General features: G+C 48.7%; 1 protein-coding gene across 2 annotated transcripts in view; it reads right to left on the bottom strand.

The window, feature by feature from the left end:
• Window positions 1-19,333, bottom strand: part of ECT2 (epithelial cell transforming 2) — a 92,008-nt gene that overhangs the window by 24,292 nt on the left and 48,383 nt on the right. For both annotated transcript variants that reach the window (XM_089675524.1, XM_089675525.1), the window contains 3 exons: window positions 4,052-4,120; window positions 3,853-3,963; window positions 3,054-3,150 (listed from right to left, as the gene is read on the bottom strand). In XM_089675524.1, coding sequence (XP_089531650.1) covers window positions 3,054-3,150; window positions 3,853-3,963; window positions 4,052-4,120 — 277 coding nt within the window. The remainder of the gene's footprint in view (window positions 1-3,053; window positions 3,151-3,852; window positions 3,964-4,051; window positions 4,121-19,333) is intronic.

The raw sequence follows: 19,333 nt of genomic DNA, 5'->3' as shown, positions 1-19,333 counted from the left end.
TTTTTTTTGCATAATCTGAATCCTTGTGAGCTGCTACTATGAAAAACGATTTTTTGCCCTCTGAAACGTACACCCTTTCTTCTGAAATTAAAGAACATACCTCTGGGAGGGGCTGAGGTCTCTCATGCAGTGTCATCCCGACATTAAAGTCGGTATCCACCCCCCTCTTATGACTGAGATCAGCTCTTGACAGTCTGCACGCTTCCGAGATGCCAGCAGAGCTTCAGCAATGTTCACACTCCCCCCTTCTCACCCCCTCTCATCCAGGCTGTTGAGTTTCTGAACACAGCGGCAACTTTCTCTCCCTACTCTCCCCCACCATCAAGGTCGTTCTGAGTCCGAGTTTCATTTACAGACATATAGCTGCTTTCTCCCTCCTCCTTCCTTCCCCCTCTCATCCAGGCTGAGCTCTCACTGCCAAACTTTATCAGTTTTCTCTCAGCAGAGAGAAGCAGAGAAGAAGCTGAATAACATTTAGTCATTCTTTTCCTGTACAGTACTGTCTCCTGGAGTTGCAAACCCACAGCATACTGTTATGTGCCTCTGTTTCTTGCCGACAGTGAAGTTATGGAAATAGAGGCACTTAACAGGCAGGCACGTTCCAGCTTGTGTCTCTGTGAGGAAAGCACGGTCACAGCTGAGATCTGGAGAAGAGAATGTGGGTGGCAGCTTAACCCAGATGTAACCACCCACTCCAAACTTTCAAACCTGACTAGGACCGTTACTCAGCCCTAACCAGGGTTTGGAATGTGGACACCGGAAAAATGGAACATAGGAAAGTTAGAAAAGCTGTTCTGTGGTAAGGGTAGTTAATGCTATTTATATGATCATACTACTTCTTTAACCAATTGCCCTCCTGAGGATTCCCCCCCTTCCGCTCCTGACCAGGCCATTTTTGCATTACGGCACTGCGCTACTTTAACTGTGTGTTTATTTTGAGAAAAAATTTTTTGGGACTTTTTGCTATTAAACATGTCCAGTAAAAAAACTTAAATCAAATTGTCATAAATTTAGGCCAAAATGTATTCTGCTACATGTCTTTGCTAAAAATATAAAACTCCCATAACATGTAAATTAATAGGTTTAACTGAAAGTTATAGCGTTCACAAATGGCACCAACACTGTACTAATGGCACTGGGCAGGAAGGGGTTAACATGAGGGGCGATCAAAGGGTTAACTGTGCACTGTTTTAACTTTGGACTGTGTGTCTGTGCTTCACTGTAAGCACACTGCTTTGCATGGCTACATTTATGCACAAATCAAGCGCAGTCCAATTTGACAAACAACAACACTGCCAGGATGTTTTCCAGTTAGCTTTTTTCCCCCACTTTTTTTTTTTTTTTTAAATTCTCAACTGCTCTAAAATCCCTGGCAGCAACAAATGTGAAATAGGAAAACCCCATACTCCTATAGTACAGAAGCTAGGAGTATGATGCCATTCACTTCTAGGAGCAGTTAACATGCAGGCCCAGCCAGTACCAGAGACGATTTCTGCATCAAGGATATACCCATCACCATGGCATGCATCCAAAATTTTGGGGCCCTTACACCGCTTTAGACCTGACTACCAAAATTTCCCAGGGTCCTCCCACTGACCGTCCCACCGAATCTGCCCACAGGTGTAGCGCCTGCCAAGCGTGACGCATTCAAGTGAATGGAGTCACTCTGCAAATGCCCTGCAACTGTGTAAAATGCATGCAGTTGCAGTGTGCTAGTGTGAGATCCAGAAGGTTAAAGCAGGTGGTGAGGAGGTGAGAAAATATCTCCTCATAAACCCCTTGGTTGCTGTACTTACAAGGCTCCAGGGAGCTTGCAGAGGGGCCTCGTTCACTTGAATGGGTCATGCTTGGCAGGCGCTACACCTGTTAAGTGTGATAGGGTGTATAATTCCTGCTGCGGCATGTGTACATCCCTGGTCACTGCATTTAAAGGGGGTGCATTTGAGGAGGTGGCAAAAACAGGGCTTAACTTTGGAGATTTACCACTCCCCCAAACTACAAATGTAAGTCCTCAAGCTATGGGATGGAGGACCGCGAGGGGCACCATGGGATGAGGACAGGGAGTTAAGCTTAGGGAGGGGACTTGTGCTGGAAGGTGGGATGGGGGACATTTAAAATCCCCCCATCCCCACACTGGCACAAGTTCTCTCCCCTCTCAAAAGCATCCCCCCCCCCCCTCTCCTTCCCCAGCACATATCCTCTTATTCCCCGCCTCATCACTCTTCCATGTGTGCATCCTTGTTACCTGTCCCCCTTCCCTGTTATTGTGTCACCCTCCTCTGTATATATCCATAAGGTATACACAGAACTCAACAGCGTGACTCTCTCTGGCAGTTCAAGGTCCCTCCTACTCCTGTCTGTATAGACAAGAAGATCGGAGCCGAGGAGGGGAGAGGAGGATTCTCCGTAAGCATTGAGCTTGGTGGTGTGTGCAGTGGGGGAGAGATGCAGGCTGCAACAAAGGGGCGATCACCGCGTGTGAGACCTCGAGCAACCCGCAACTTGTTCTGGCATTGGGCTCCAGGACTCAGCAAAAGATTAGTCAGGACAAAGTTACTGCGTACTGCAAGATTCTCATAGGGCGCAGGCACCCAACATCTATATGGGCTGTACCCCCCCCCCATAGCAGCCCTGACCAGCACAGGGCGACACGAATGCCACAAAAATATGTATTAGGCTGTGAGGGATTCTATGCTAGATTAGCTAAAAGGGAGTAGGAGATTTTTGTAGCAAAGGTAAAATTGCACCTTAGCTACTAAATCCCCCATCCTCCTAGAGCTAAGCTGCTAGAGGAGTTTGTGACCCCTTAGTGTATCACAGATGGTGGCAAAGTCTCTGTATCTAACTTACAAGCCAACATCGCTGTGATTAAAGTAGCTTGTTCAATACACAGAACAGTATATAAAAATGTTCATATTTTATCTCTTGTACTTGCAATGTGAAATCCAGGTAATTTTAAATAAGACTTATGAAATAATTTCTAAAAGTGAATTTTGAGTCAAAGCATTCTATTTTACAGCTGGTTGGTCTAAAAGCAGCATGAGACAACTCACCATTTAGAAGAAGGGCAACACTAGGTAGCCTTTGAACAGGACGAATTAATAATTCAACTAACGTTTGTCTCCCACATTCCGGCTTTGCTTGGTTAATCTAAAAACGACATCTTACATTTTACACAAAAATCACACTAAGCATCAACTGTATCTCATGAAAACTATTTTTGGTCAAGCCTTGTACAATACTCAGGTCCTGTTCTCAAAAATATAAACTGACTTAATAAACTGATAGGTAGTAGATCTCTACAGGTTACAGATCAAGTCCTAAACTTTTTAAATACGTAATAGGTTTAAGCCCAAACCACAATGCTGGGGCTGAAATCACGTGACTCAAAACTTAGCAGTGAATTCCCGTAATTACCATAATTCAGTTGCCAGGATTTGCTGAAGAAGTTGACAATTGGCTATGGGGAAGGGTTTTGGGCTTTCCCTAAGTTTGCGAACACGCAACAAGGCCAGGGGGAAGAAGTAGACATTAAAAGTTTTCAGGTGATTTGTTTAGTGACCTACAGAAAATTTCTGCATACCGGTTTACTGTAGCCAGACCTGTAAATGAGATCATGTCTGACCAGTCACTACTGATATATGACTTGGGGAAAAAAAAAAAATTATATAAAATAGAATGTGATTGGCTGATTTTTTTAAATTACTATGTTGTACCCAGCATCATTGTGGCACCTTAACAAAACATCTAAACAGACTACTGTACAACATCTAGTTGTATTACTTCAATTGATCCTTGCAATTAGTGGTTCTTCATCCACTTGTATAGAGGAGAGTAAAAAATAATTCTTACCTTGAGAAAAGCGTGGAATCTTGGCTTTTGCTTTTCGCATTTTAGAATGGTTTCTTTGCTCATTTCAAAGAAATTTACAAATGGTGGATAGGTTTTTACCAAATCCCTTGACTAGAAAGAAAGCATGAACTGTCAGTAATTATTCTCTATAAATAAACCTAAAATTAACAGGGTTTAGACTTGCTAATAAAATACTTACATATGAAAGAATGACATCACCAATACTTTTGGTTTCTGCCCAGTCTATCATAAGAGTTTCTAGATCCCCCTAATAAAGAAAAATAGCAAGTTTGTAGGATAAGGAAAAAAAACAAAAAAAAAAAAGAACTCCCAGTAACAAGATCTGTATAGTGCAACAACCACCACTAAAGATCACAGGTCCACTTTCAGCATTATCCCCATTGTGTTACCTAGAAGATGATGGACATTTGACAACAGTAAGATCCTGTTCAGATGCGCGAGACGCATAAACGCACATTTATTCCTGCACTTATTTTTTTTTAACATTTTCAAATTATATACATAGGGCAGCCCATTTATTTGAATGGGCTGCCCTACATGCGACAAACGGATCAAAAGAAGTTCCCGCACCTTTTCAGGCATTGAACACTGCACGGTTTACAACTAGGGCACTTTATTCACTCAGTCCTGCCCCACCACTCATCCTCATAATTACTGACAGAGTTCAAATGGAAATGTAATTTAGCTTTTGCTAAACGGATGCCTGTTCGACGATACCAAACTCAATGGAGTCAGAACTGAATTAACCACTGGAACCTGAGGATTGGCAAACGATATGGCAGACAGACTGTCTCTAAAAGCTCCAAGCAAGTCCTAATCCTGGAAAATTCCTATAAATGTACTATACAAGTGGTGCTACACCCCAGTACGGCTGGCTAGATTTTTGCCTAAATATCATTCCACCTGCTTTCATGGCTGTCACCTTGAAGGTACCCATGATACACATCTGGTGGCCATGTCTAGTAGCAAACAGACAGTGGATCTAGGTTCACAATCTACTTTGTTCTTTGATCCATTCAGATATCCATAAAAACCCTTATAAGACCCTTTTGAATAAGCCCATTCTGGACATACATTTGCTAGGCCATGGAAAACCCCTAGTTTTGAGGCAGTAAAAAACAGGGTGACGTATATTATGATTAATGGGAAATTGACTGCTATTTTAAATGGACACTTAATCTAAGTTTTCCAAACTTGGGTAATTTTGGATTTCCTATTCACAGCCTTTGACCTTTAATCAGTCACTTCTAACATTAGTGAGATGCTATACCCCCTGGGAACTCTTTACTTTAAAGTGGTTCTAAAGGCATTCTATGCAATAAGGTAAAAAAACCTTCTGGGTGCAGCTCCCCCGCCTCATACTTACCCGAGTCCCATCTCGCTCGATGTGCAGGACAGCCACACTCTCCTGGGTCTCTCTCTCTCCTCACTGGCTCACACAGCAGCAAAAGCCATTTGCTCCCGCCTGTGTCAATCACAACCAGTGAGCCAATGAGGGGAGAGCAGCGGGTGGAGGGTCGAGCCACACTTTGTGTGAATGGACAATCTCCATTGTTATTACAACCTTTAGAGTCACTTTCATCTTTATCTTTTCTTCTTTCACTTTTTTCATTCAATGCACTTACCATCTCTTCCTCACTTCAGATATTCTCTGTCCTCTTTTCTTTATTCTGCAGTCGTGATGAGGTAGTCACACTCCACAACTGCACCCACAGGGAATGTTTTGTTCTCTTTCTGCTTGTACAATATTATCACTTACTGACTGTACTCCATCGAGTCTAAGTATGTACCTTGATGTTCACCCTCTTGTATATTGACTAGCACATGTGATGTGCTCTATTAATATGTGCAGACACTTGTACTTGATCACCTTCTTTTCAATTAAAACAAAATGTGTAAAGAACGTCACACAATTTGGCAAGTTTGTTGCATGCTCCTAAAACGGAGGATCCAACCTCCTCCATTTAGGTGGATCGGATGGTAGCCGCCCATAGAGAAAAGTGGGCTCTGTCCGTATTCACTCTGCAGGAACTGAGCAGAGGACACGGATGTGTCATCTGCCCTATTTCATTTAGCAGGGGATCTGTGAGCGGGACAGAGTCTGCCCAATCTAGAAGGGGCCTTATGGGAAAAGATAAGCTGAAGGAAGACCACCAGCAAAACTGGTGACTAGTCCTTTGCTCTCTGCCTGTGTTTTTTGGGCACAGATTCCAAAGTATCTAAACCCAAGAACAAACATGTAGTATATTGCAGCTTAACAATGCATATATAAAAGGTGGATGCATTTTTTAAGCCTTTTTTTTCACCTTGCAATCCACACTTCCTGCCCTAGGAAGACAACACTCAGTATATCTATGAAGAACCCACAACTGCACACTCCTGATTTGGACTACACAGCACACAGCTTCTCTCCATATGAATGGGAGGTGCTTTATAGTATACAAAGTTAAACTTGGAAAAGATCATAACATTGCTTGAGAATGCAGGGCAGCACAGAGAAAGCGCTGGAAATTACAAGCGCTCTGCATTTCTGGCAGGATTAACAGGTATTTTGCACTTATCGAACAGACATCAACTATATTAAACCAAAAGGGAGGAAATACATCATATCAAAACATCAACAACATACAATAGTTCTAGTTTACATACACTTTACAGTCAGGTCCATAAATATTGGGACATCATCACAATTCTAACATTTTTGGCTCTATACACCACCACAATGAATTTGAAATGAAAAACAAAATGTGCTTTAACTGCAGACTGTCAGCTTTAATTTGAGGGTATTTACATCCAAATCAGGTGAACGGTGTAGGAATTACAACAGTTTGCATATGTGCCTCCCACTTGTTAAGGGACCAAAAGTAATGGGACAATTGTCTTCTCAGCTGTTCCATGGCCAGGTGTGTGTTATTTCCTCATTATCCCAATTGCAATGAGCAGATAAAAGGTCCAAAAGTAATGGGACAGAATAAGAATCATAAATCAAACTTTCACTTTTTAATACTTGGTTGCAAATCCTATGCAGTCAATTGCAACCTGAAGTATGGAACGCATAGACATCAGACGCTGGGTTTCATCCCTGGTGATGCTCTGCCAGGCCTCTACTGCAACTGTCTTCAGTTCCTGCTTGTTCTTGGGGCATTTTCCCTTCAGTTTTCTCTTCAGCAAGTGAAATGCATGCTCAATCGGATTCAGGTCAGGTGATTGACTTGGCCATTGCATAACATTCCACTTCTTTCCCTTAAAAAACTCTTTGGTTGCTTTTGCAGTATGCTTTGGGTCATTGTCCATCTGCACTGTGAAGCGGTGTCCAATGAATTCCAAAGCATTTGGCTGAATATGAGCAGATAATATTGACCGAAACACTTCAGAATTCATCCTGCTGCTTTTGTCAGCAGTCACATCATCAATAAATACAAGAGAACCAGTTCCATTGGCAGCCATACATGCCCACGCCATGACACTACCACCACCATGCTTCACTGAGGTGGTATGCTTAGGATCATGAGCAGTTCCTTTCCTTCTCCATACTCTTCTCTTCCCATCACTCTGGTACAAGTTGATCTTGGTCTCATCTGTCCATAGGATGTTGTTCCAGAACTGTGAAGGCTTTTTTAGATGTCGTTTGGCAAACTCTAATCTGGCCTTCCTGTTTTTGAGGCTCACCAATGGTTTACATCTTGTGGTGAACCCTCTGTATTCACTCTGGTGAAGTCTTCTCTTGATTGTTGACTTTGACCACATACACCTACCTCCTGGAGAGTGTTCTTGATCTGGCCAACTGTTGTGAAGGGTGTTTTCTTCACCAGGGAAAGAATTCATCCACCACAGTTGTTTTCCATGGTCTTCCGGGTCTTTTGGTGTTGCTGAGCTCACCGGTGCATTCCTTCTTTTTAAGAATGTTCCAAACAGTTGTTTTGGCCACGCCTAATGTTTTTGCTCTCTGATGGGTTTGTTTTGTTTTTTTTCAGCCTAATGATGGCTTGCTTCACTGATAGTGACTAGAGATGAGCGAAGTATTCAAAAATTCGATTCGACTGATTCGGCGAATTCGTAGAAAAATTTCGATTCGAGTCGAATATATTCGCTGTGAATTTAACTTAAAAAAGGGTGTTTCTAGGCTTCAGAGAGACTTAATATTAGTGCTGAACACTGTACCTTTAATTTAAATGCCCTTGGAGTCTGCTGGGGAAGAGAAATATTACTGTCAGGCAGTATGACATGCAGATGAGTGCCGTCGATCTTAGAATCACCGCACACTTCACTCATTTGGGCAGTCACGGGGCCAAAACCAGAGTGTGGAGCCACAGTGTGGCGGTGGAGGCAGCAGCAATGGGAGGCCATACAGCACCCTATGACAAAAATGGAAACCACCAGCAGTGTGAGGAGACCTGAAAGTGGCACATGGCAGAGTGTGGCGATAGAGACAGCAGCAATGGGAGGCCGTACAGGGACCCATGACACACTCTGGACCTGGCAGCAGCATGAGGAGGCGGTACAGGGGCCCATGGCAGATTACGGGCCTGGCAGCAGCATGAGGAGTCGGTACGGGGGCCCATGGCAGATTACAGGCCTGGCAGCAGCAATGGGAGGCCGTACAGGGACCCATGACACAATCTGGACCTGGCAGCAGCATGGGGAGGCGGTACAGGGGCCCATGACAGATTACGGGCCTGGCAGCAGCATTTGGAGTCGGTACGGGGGCCCATGACACACTCTGGACCTGGCAGCAGCATGAGGAGGCGGTACAGGGGCGCATGACAGATTACGAGCCTGGCAGCAGCAACTTGGACAGGAGGACGTTCAGTTTCTGCACCGTCTGGTGCGTGCTCGCAAACTGTTGTCTCTTGGAAACGGATTCCAAGAAAGACTGCTGACGGAATCCGTGAAGAGGAGTAGCAGGAGAAGGAGCATCTGAACGAGCGGAATATGCCAACAAGCGACAACAGGGGCCCATGGCAGATTAGGGGCCTGGCAGCAGCTATGGGAGGCCCGTAATCTGCCAGCACCCTATGACAAAAAATGGAACCCACCAGCAGTGTGAGGAGACCTGAAAGTGGCACATGGCAGAGTGTGGCGATGGAGACAGCAGCAATGGGAGGCCGTACAGGGACCCATGACACACTCTGGACCTGGCAGCAGCATGAGGAGGCGGTATATAGGGGCCTATGGCAGATTAGGGGCCTGGCAGCAGCTATGGGAGGCCCGTAATCTGCCAGCACCCTATGTCAAAAAATTCTACACACCAGCAGTGTGTGAGACCTGAAAGTGGCACATGGCAGAGTGTGGCGATGGAGACAGCAGCAATGGGAGGCCGTACAGGGACCCATGAGAGACTCTGGACTTGGCAGCAGCATGAGGAGGCGGTATAGGGGCCCATGGCAGATTAGGGGCCTGGCAGCAGCTATGGGAGGCCCATAATCTGCCAGCACCCTATGACAAAAAATGGAACACACCAGCAGTGTGAGGAGACCTGAAAGTGGCACATGTTTGGGGCATGATTCATGGCGGATTTAGTCAGTTGTGTCAGGAACTGGTGGTTTGAAATCCAGACTAATCCACGCCTGATTCATTTTCACAAACGTGAGTCTCTCCACACTTTGGGTGGACAGTCGTGTCCTCCGCGGAGTTGCAATACCTCCTGCCGCACTAAACACGCGCTCCGATGCCACGCTACTGGCCGGGCATGACAGCCTTTCAAGGGCAAATTCAGCTAGTTGGGGCCAAAGGTCAAGTTTCGTTGCCCAGTAGTCAAGGGGATTGTCTACCTCGGTTGGCAGGGTGCTGTCCAAGTAGGCCTAAGCCTGTTGTTTGAGGTCCTGCTCCAGGTCCACCTGATGCTGCTGCTGCTGCTGCTGCTGCGGCTGGTTAGTAGTTTCCTCACTGCGCTGGTGAAGAAAGCTACTCATCATCGACTGCAGACTGAGGCAGCCGCTGCTGGTGGAGCTGCCACTGCTCCTACCACCCCACCCCTCCCCTGCTGCCATGGCAGCGGAACGCGAGCGCACAGGGCCCACAGTGTCTGAGGATGGACGTTGGCGCAGACAGGCAGAGACCAGCTGACTACATAGGTGGTTTTTATAGTACGTTATTTTGGCCTCCCTCTCAGCAGGTGTGAAAAAGGCCACCATTTTTGAACGGTAGCGAGGGTCCAACAAGGTGGACAGCCAAAAGTCATCCCTCTGTCTGATGGTTATTATTCGGCTGTCGCTACGCAAGCAAGCGAGCATGCTATGGGCCATTTGTGCCAAGGAATGCGAGGGACTCCCTGCCTCCATCTCCACAGCATACTGCCACGGTGCGTCTGGGTCCTCTGTCTCCTCCTCCTCCTCTACCAGATGCTCCTGCTCCTCCACTCCTGTCCGCTGAGTGGAAAAGCCACCCATTTCACTCAATAATTCCTGAGCACCAATGTCCTCCTCTACCTCCTCCTCTTCTTCCTGTCCTGCCCCCACAGGGGTCATGTGGCGTTGAGATCTGTGCGCCACGTCTACCGCACCCTGACCAGCCATTGTTAACAGCATTTGTTCCAGGACGTGCAACAGAGGAATGACGTCGTTCATCCCATAGTCCTGCCGACTCACGAATAGCGTGGCCTCCTCAAAGGGCCTGAGCAAGCGCAGGTGTCACGCATGAGCTGCCAATGGCTGACATCTAAGTTACACAGGGAGTACCTTTATCCGCTTTTAACATCAGGAAATCGGTGATGGCCTTTCGCTGTTCGTAAAGGCGGTCTAACATATGTAGGGTTGAATTCCACCTTGTTGCAACGTCACAGCATGAGGAGTCGGTACGGGGGCCCATGGCAGATTACGTGCCTGGCAGCAGCAATGGGAGGCCCGTAATCTGCCAGCACCCTATGTCAAAAAATTCAACACACCAGCAGTGTGAGGAGACCTGAAAGTGGCACATGGCAGAGTGTGGCGATGGAGACAGCAGCAATGGGAGGCCGTACAGGGACCCATGACAGACTCTGGACCTGGCAGCAGCATGAGGAGGCGGTATATAGGGGCCTATGGCAGATTAGGGGCCTGGCAGCAGCTATGGGAGGCCCGTAATCTGCCAGCACCCTATGTCAAAAAATTCTACACACCAGCAGTGTGTGAGGAGACCTGAAAGTGGCACATGGCAGAGTGTGGCGATGGAGACAGCAGCAATGGGAGGCCGTACAGGGACCCATGAGAGACTCTGGACCTGGCAGCAGCATGAGGAGGCGGTATATAGGGGCCTATGGCAGCTTAGGGGCCTGGCAGCAGCTATGGGAGGCCCGTAATCTGCCAGCACCCTATGTCAAAAAATTCTACACACCAGCAGTGTGTGAGGAGACCTGAAAGTGGCACATGGCAGAGTGTGGCGATGGAGACAGCAGCAATGGGAGGCCGTACAGGGACCCATGAGAGACTCTGGACCTGGCAGCAGCATGAGGAGGCGGTATATAGGGGCCTATGGCAGATTAGGGGCCTGGCAGCAGCTATGGGAGGCCCGTAATCTGCCAGCACCCTATGTCAAAAAATTCTACACACCAGCAGTGTGTGAGGAGACCTGAAAGTGGCACATGGCAGAGTGTGGCGATGGAGACAGCAGCAATGGGAGGCCGTACAGGGACCCATGAGAGACTCTGGACCTGGCAGCAGCATGAGGAAGCGGTATATAGGGGCCTATGGCAGATTAGGGGCCTGGCAGCAGCTATAGAAGGCCCATAATCTGCCAGCACCCTATGTCAAAAAATTCAACACACCAGCAGTGTGAGGAGACCTGAAAGTGGCACATGGCAGAGTGTGGCGATGGAGACAGCAGCAATGGGAGGCCGTACAGGGACCCATGAGAGACTCTGGACCTGGCAGCAGCATGAGGAGGCGGTATATAGGGGCCTATGGCAGATTAGGGGCCTGGCAGCAGCTATGGGAGGCCCGTAATCTGCCAGCACCCTATGTCAAAAAATTCTACACACCAGCAGTGTGTGAGGAGACCTGAAAGTGGCACATGGCAGAGTGTGGCGATGGAGACAGCAGCAATGGGAGGCCGTACAGGGACCCATGAGAGACTCTGGACCTGGCAGCAGCATGAGGAAGCGGTATATAGGGGCCTATGGCAGATTAGGGGCCTGGCAGCAGCTATAGGAGGCGCATAATCTGCCAGCACCCTATGTCAAAAAATTCAACACACCAGCAGTGTGAGGAGACCTGAAAGTGGCACATGGCAGAGTGTGGCGATGGAGACAGCAGCAATGGGAGGCCGTACAGGGACCCATGACAGACTCTGGACCTGGCAGCAGCATGAGGAGGCGGTATATAGGGGCCTATGGCAGATTAGGGGCCTGGCAGCAGCTATGGGAGGCCCGTAATCTGCCAGCACCCTATGTCAAAAAATTCTACACACCAGCAGTGTGTGAGGAGACCTGAAAGTGGCACATGGCAGAGTGTGGCGATGGAGACAGCAGCAATGGGAGGCCGTACAGGGACCCATGAGAGACTCTGGACCTGGCAGCAGCATGAGGAAGCGGTATATAGGGGCCTATGGCAGATTAGGGGCCTGGCAGCAGCTATAGGAGGCCCATAATCTGCCAGCACCCTATGTCAAAAAATTCAACACACCAGCAGTGTGAGGAGACCTGAAAGTGGCACATGGCAGAGTGTGGCGATGGAGACAGCAGCAATGGGAGGCCGTACAGGGACCCATGACAGACTCTGGACCTGGCAGCAGCATGAGGAGGCGGTATATAGGGGCCTATGGCAGATTAGGGGCCTGGCAGCAGCTATGGGAGGCCCGTAATCTGCCAGCACCCTATGTCAAAAAATTCTACACACCAGCAGTGTGTGAGGAGACCTGAAAGTGGCACATGGCAGAGTGTGGTGATGGAGACAGCAGCAATGGGAGGCCGTACAGGGACCCATGAGAGACTCTGGACCTGGCAGCAGCATGAGGAGGCAGTATATAGGGGCCTATGGCAGCTTAGGGGCCTGGCAGCAGCTATGGGAGGCCCGTAATCTGCCAGCACCCTATGTCAAAAAATTCTACACACCAGCAGTGTGTGAGGAGACCTGAAAGTGGCACATGGCAGAGTGTGGCGATGGAGACAGCAGCAATGGGAGGCCGTACAGGGACCCATGAGAGACTCTGGACCTGGCAGCAGCATGAGGAAGCGGTATATAGGGGCCTATGGCAGATTAGGGGCCTGGCAGCAGCTATAGGAGGCCCATAATCTGCCAGCACCCTATGTCAAAAAATTCAACACACCAGCAGTGTGAGGAGACCTGAAAGTGGCACATGGCATGAGACACTGTGGACCTGGCAGCAGCATGAGGAAGCGGTATATAGGGGCCTATGGCAGATTAGGGGCCTGGCAGCAGCTATAGGAGGCCCATAATCTGCCAGCACCCTATGTCAAAAAATTCTACACACCAGCAGTGTGTGAGGAGACCTCAAAGTGGCACATGTTTGAGGCATGATTCATGGCGGATTTAGTCAGTTGTGTCAGGAACTGGTGGTTTGAAATCCAGACTAATCCACGCCTGATTCATTTTCACAAACGTGAGTCTCTCCACACTTTGGGTGGACAGTCGTGTCCTCCGCGGAGTTACAATACCTCCTGCCGCACTAAACACGCGCTCCGATGCCACGCTACTGGCCGGGCATGACAGCCTTTCAAGGGCAAATTCAGCTAGTTGGGGCCAAAGGTCAAGTTTCGTTGCCCAGTAGTCAAGGGGATTGTCTACCTCGGTTGGCAGGGTGCTGTCCAAGTAGGCCCAAGCCTGTTGTTTGAGGTCCTGCTCCAGGTCCACCTGATGCTGCTGCTGCTGCTGCGGCTGGTTAGTAGTTTCCTCACTGCGCTGGTGAAGAAAGCTACTCATCATCGACTGCAGACTGAGGCAGCTGCTGCTGGTGGAGCTGCCACTGCTCCTACCACCCCACCCCTCCCCTGCTGCCATGGCAGCGGAACGCGAGCGCACAGGGCCCACAGTGTCTGAGGATGGACGTTGGCGCACAAAGGCAGAGACCAACTGACTACATAGGTGGTTTTTATAGTACGTTATTTTGGCCTCCCTCTCAGCAGGTGTGAAAAAGGCCACCATTTTGGAACGGTAGCGAGGGTCCAACAAGGTGGACAGCCAAAAGTCATCCCTCTGTCTGATGGTTATTATTCGGCTGTCGCTACGCAAGCAAGCGAGCATGCTATGGGCCATTTGTGCCAAGGAATGCGAGGGACTCCCTGCCTCCATCTCCACAGCATACTGCCACGGTGCGTCTGGGTCCTCTGTCTCCTCCTCCTCCTCCTCTACCAGATGCTCCTGCTCCTCCACTCCTGTCCGCTGAGTGGAAAAACCACCCATTTCACTCAATAATTCCTGAGCACAAATGTCCTCCTCTACCTCCTCCTCTTCTTCCTGTCCTGCCCCCACAGGGGTCATGTGGCGTTGAGATCTGTGCGCCACGTCTACCGCACCCTGACCAGCCATTGTTAACAGCATTTGTTCAAGGACGTGCAACAGAGGAATGACATCGTTCATCCCATAGTCCTGCCGACTCACGAATAGCGTGGCCTCCTCAAAGGGCCTGAGCAAGCGGCAGGTGTCACGCATGAGCTGCCAATGGCTGACATCGAAGTTACACAGGGGAGTACCTTTATCCGCTTGTAACATCAGGAAATCGGTGATGGCCTTTCGCTGTTCGTAAAGGCGGTCTAACATGTGTAGGGTTGAATTCCACCTTGTTGCAACGTCGCAGATCAGGCGATGCTGTGGAATTCCGTTCTGCCGCTGCAGCTCAAGGAGGGTGTGCTTTGCGGTGTAGGAATGGCTGAAATGCATGCAAAGTTTACGTGACATTTTAAGGATGTCTTGCAGTGGGATGGTGGATTTTAAGAACCGCTTGACAACCAGATTGAACACGTGAGCCATGCATGGCGCATGGCACAACCTTCCTTGACGCAGAGCAGACACCATGTTCTTTCCGTTGTCGGTCAACATGGTTCCGATTTTCAGTTTGCGCGGAGACAGCCATCTGTCGATTTCTCTGTTCATTACACTCAGAAGTTCCTCCCCTGTGTGACTACGTTCGCCAAGGCATACCAGGTGCAGAACAGCGTGACACCGTTGCGCCCTGCACATGTGATATGCCGGTCGGGTAATGGGACTTGGCACGGGGGTGGCGGCTGAGGACACGGCGGAAGAAGAGGTGGTAGAGGCGGACATCTTTGCCGGACCAAGGACGTGCAAACGTGGAGGCAAAAGCGGCGTGACCTGTCCAAGTTGCTGGTGCGGCTGTGACGGCACCACGTTCACCCAGTGGGCCGTAAATGACATGTACTGTCCCTGACCATAGTTACAGCTCCACACGTCGGCGCTGCCGTGCACTTTGGCAGAGACCGACATGCTCAAAGACTGGCCCACCATGTCTTCTACATGTGAATGCAGGGCTGGCACTGCCTTTTTGGCGAAGAAATGACGGCTTGGCACTCTCCACCGCGGCGCGGCACAAGCCATCATTTCTCTGAAAGGTGCTGAGTCCACCACTTGGAAAGGGAGGGACTGCAGCACCAGCAACTTGGACAGGAGGACGTTCAGCTTTTGCACCGTCGGGTGCGTGCTCGCAAACTGTTGTCTCTTGGAAACGGATTCCAAAAAAGACTGCTGACGGAATCCGTGAAGAGGAGTAGCAGGAGAAGGAGCATCTGAACGAGCGGAAGATGCCAACGAGCGACAACTCCCCTCAGCAGAGGTGTTGGAGCCTTGACTGGCTGATGGAGGGCGATTGACGTCGGGTGACGGAGCAAGTAACGGAGCGGGTGATGGAGCGGGGGCTGGGGCGGGCAGAACCGCCGTATCTTTATCACGGTTTTCCCAGGCCACCAAATGGCGACGCTGCATATGCTGCCGCAACGCTGTAGTCCCAACATGGGCCCCCTGGCCACGCTTGACTTTCTGGCCACATAGTCGACATACGGCTACGTTTACTTCCTCGGGCGGCTTGACGAAAAATTGCCACACCGCCGAGTAGGAAACTTTGCCCCCGATACTCCTCACTGGCTGACTGCTGCTTCCTCCGTGCACACCGGCACCACTACTGGCCGTGGTGGTAGGCTGCAGTGGAGCTGGTGCTCTACTCCGTGGACGTTTGGCTCCACTGACACTGCTGCGACCCTGCTGCTGTCTCCTGGGCAACCCACCGACTGTTTTGCTCGCTGCCAAGCTGCCACCCTCTTCTCCTGATGATGCGGAAGAAATTGCCTGATGACGACGAGGCTGCCAAGTGCGATCAACCTCCTCATCATCAAGTAGGGTCTCCGCCTCACTACTAGCCCCCTCGGCTGCGTCTGGGTCAGGAGACAGACCTGTCTCTAGACCGGCTACCGAGCCACTCTCCTCGCCACTACTTCTTCGCCTGGCTGCTGAAAAGGCGGATGTCTCCCCCCGTTCCTGACCGCCCTCTGTTAGCTCTTCCTCACTGTACAGTGGGGCTGAGCCCACAGCATGCGATACTTCGCTTGGTGAGGGAACACCAAAGGACAGGGGCAGGTAGAGGACACGTGATTTCAGTGGGCTTGGTCCCGGGCCATGCCAACTAACGGTTGTGTCTGACGTACCCACCGACCGTTGGCTGTAGGTGTCAGAGGTGACCTGGGAAGAGGAAGACGACCGAGCCAACCAATCGACGACGGCAGGGTTGTCGGTGGAGACACGACCGCTGGATGACACCGGCAGCACTGGCCTCTGGCTGCGAATAGTGCTGCCTCGACCCCTTCCTCTGCTGCCACGTCTGCTCGCTCCTAAAACATTGCCTCCTCTGCCACTCCTCTGCATGTTGTCTGACATACTCTTTAATTAAACGATTATGTGTCCCTGAGTAACAATTCTGTGTCCCTGAGTAACAATTCTGTGGCCCTAAGTAACAGTTCTGTGGCCCTCAGTAACAATTCTGTGTCCCTGATTAACGTTTCTGTGGCCCCAAGTAACAGTTCTGTGGCCCTCAGTAACAATTCTGTGTCTGTGCGAGTAACAATTCTGTGTCTGTGCGAGTAACAATTCTGTGGCCCTAAGTAAAGTTTCTGTGGCCCTAAGTAACAATTCTCTGGCACTCAGTAACAATTCTGTCTGTCCCTGAGTAACAATTCTCTGGCACTCAGTAACAATTCTGTCTGTCCCTGAGTAAAAATTCTGTGGCCCTAAGTAAAGTTTCTGGGGCCCTGAGTAACAATTATCTGGCACTCAGTAACAATTCTGTCTGTCCCTGAGTAACAATTCTCTGGCACTCAGTAACAATTCTGTCTGTCCCTGAGTAAAAATTCTCTGGCCCTAAGTAAAGTTTCTGTGGCCCTGAGTAACAATTCTCTGGCACTCCGTAACAATTCTGTCTGTCCCTGAGTAACAATTCTCTGGCACTCGGTAACAATTCTGTCTGTCCCTGAGTAACAATTCTCTGGCACTCGGTAACAATTCTGTCTGTCCCTGAGTAAAAATTCTGTGGCCCTAATTAAAGTTTCTGTGGCCCTAAGTAACAATTCTCTGGCACTCAGTAACAATTCTGTCTGTCCCTGAGTAACAATTCTCTGGCACTCCGTAACAATTCTGTCTGTCCCTGAGTAACAATTCTGTGGCCCTAAGTAAAGTTTCTGTGGCCCTAAGTAACAATTCTCTGGCACTCAGTAACAATTCTGTCTGTCCCTGAGTAACAATTCTCTGGCACTCAGTAACAATTCTGTCTGTCCCTGAGTAAAAATTCTGTGGCCCTAAGTAAAGTTTCTGGGGCCCTAAGTAACAATTCTCTGGCACTCAGTAACAATTCTGTCTGTCCCTGAGTAACAATTCTCTGGCACTCAGTAACAATTCTGTCTGTCCCTGAGTAACAATTCTGTGGCCCTAAGTAAAGTTTCTGTGGCCCTAAGTAACAATTCTCTGGCACTCAGTAACAATTCTGTCTGTCCCTGAGTAACAATTCTCTGGCACTCAGTAACAATTCTGTCTGTCCCTGAGTAAAAATTCTCTGGCCCTAAGTAAAGTTTCTGTGGCCCTGAGTAACAATTCTCTGGCACTCCGTAACAATTCTGTCTGTCCCTGAGTAACAATTCTCTGGCACTCAGTAACAATTCTGTCTGTCCCTGAGTAAAAATTCTGTGGCCCTAATTAAAGTTTCTGTGGCCCTAAGTAACAATTCTCTGGCACTCAGTAACAATTCTGTCTGTCCCTGAGTAACAATTCTCTGGCACTCGGTAACAATTCTGTCTGTCCCTGAGTAACAATTCTCTGGCACTCGGTAACAATTCTGTCTGTCCCTGAGTAACAATTCTCTGGCACTCGGTAACAATTCTGTCTGTCCCTGAGTATGAATTCTGTGGCCCTAACTAGCGTTTCTTTGTCCCTAAGTAACAGTTCTGTGGCCCTGAGTAACAATTCTGTGTCTGTGCGAGTAACAATTCTGTGGCCCTAAGTAACAGTTCTGTGGCCCTCAGTAACAGTTCTGTGTATGTGCGAGTAACAATTCTGTGTCTGTGCGAGTAACAATTCTGTGGCCCTAAGTAACAGTTCTGTGGCCTTCAGTAACAATTCTGTGTCTGTGCGAGTAACAATTCTGTGTCTGTGCGAGTAACAATTCTGTGGCCCTAAGTAAAGTTTCTGTGGCCCTAAGTAACAATTCTCTGGCACTCAGTAACAATTCTGTCTGTCCCTGAGTAACAATTCTCTGGCACTCAGTAACAATTCTGTCTGTCCCTGAGTAAAAATTCTGTGGCCCTAAGTAAAGTTTCTGTGGCCCTGAGTAACAATTCTCTGGCACTCCGTAACAATTCTGTCTGTCCCTGAGTAACAATTCTCTGGCACTCAGTAACAATTCTGTCTGTCCCTGAGTAAAAATTCTGTGGCCCTAAGTAAAGTTTCTGTGGCCCAGAGTAACAATTCTCTGGCACTCCGTAACAATTCTGTCTGTCCCTGAGTATGAATTCTGTGGCCCTAACTAGCGTTTCTTTGTCCCTAAGTAACAGTTCTGTGGCCCTGAGTAACAATTCTGTGTCTGTGCGAGTAACAATTCTGTGGCCCTAAGTAACAGTTCTGTGGCCTTCATTAACAATTCTGTGTCTGTGCGAGTAACAATTCTGTGTCTGTGCGAGTAACAATTCTGTGGCCCTAAGTAAAGTTTCTGTGGCCCTAAGTAACAATTCTCTGGCACTCAGTAACAATTCTGTCTGTCCCTGAGTAACAATTCTCTGGCACTCAGTAACAATTCTGTCTGTCCCCGAGTAAAAATTCTGTGGCCCTAATTAAAGTTTCTGTGGCCCTAAGTAACAATTCTCTGGCACTCAGTAACAATTCTGTCTGTCCCTGAGTAACAATTCTCTGGCACTCCGTAACAATTCTGTCTGTCCCTGAGTAAAAATTCTGTGGCCCTAATTAAAGTTTCTGTGGCCCTAAGTAACAATTCTCTGGCACTCAGTAACAATTCTGTCTGTCCCTGAGTAACAATTCTC

This window comes from Staurois parvus, unplaced genomic scaffold (genome assembly GCF_062004578.1).
Source record: "Staurois parvus isolate SC_StPar_1 unplaced genomic scaffold, SC_StPar_1.0 ptg000155l, whole genome shotgun sequence".
Classification (NCBI taxonomy): domain Eukaryota; kingdom Metazoa; phylum Chordata; class Amphibia; order Anura; family Ranidae; genus Staurois; species Staurois parvus.
This window is presented reverse-complemented; position numbering and strand designations above follow the sequence as displayed.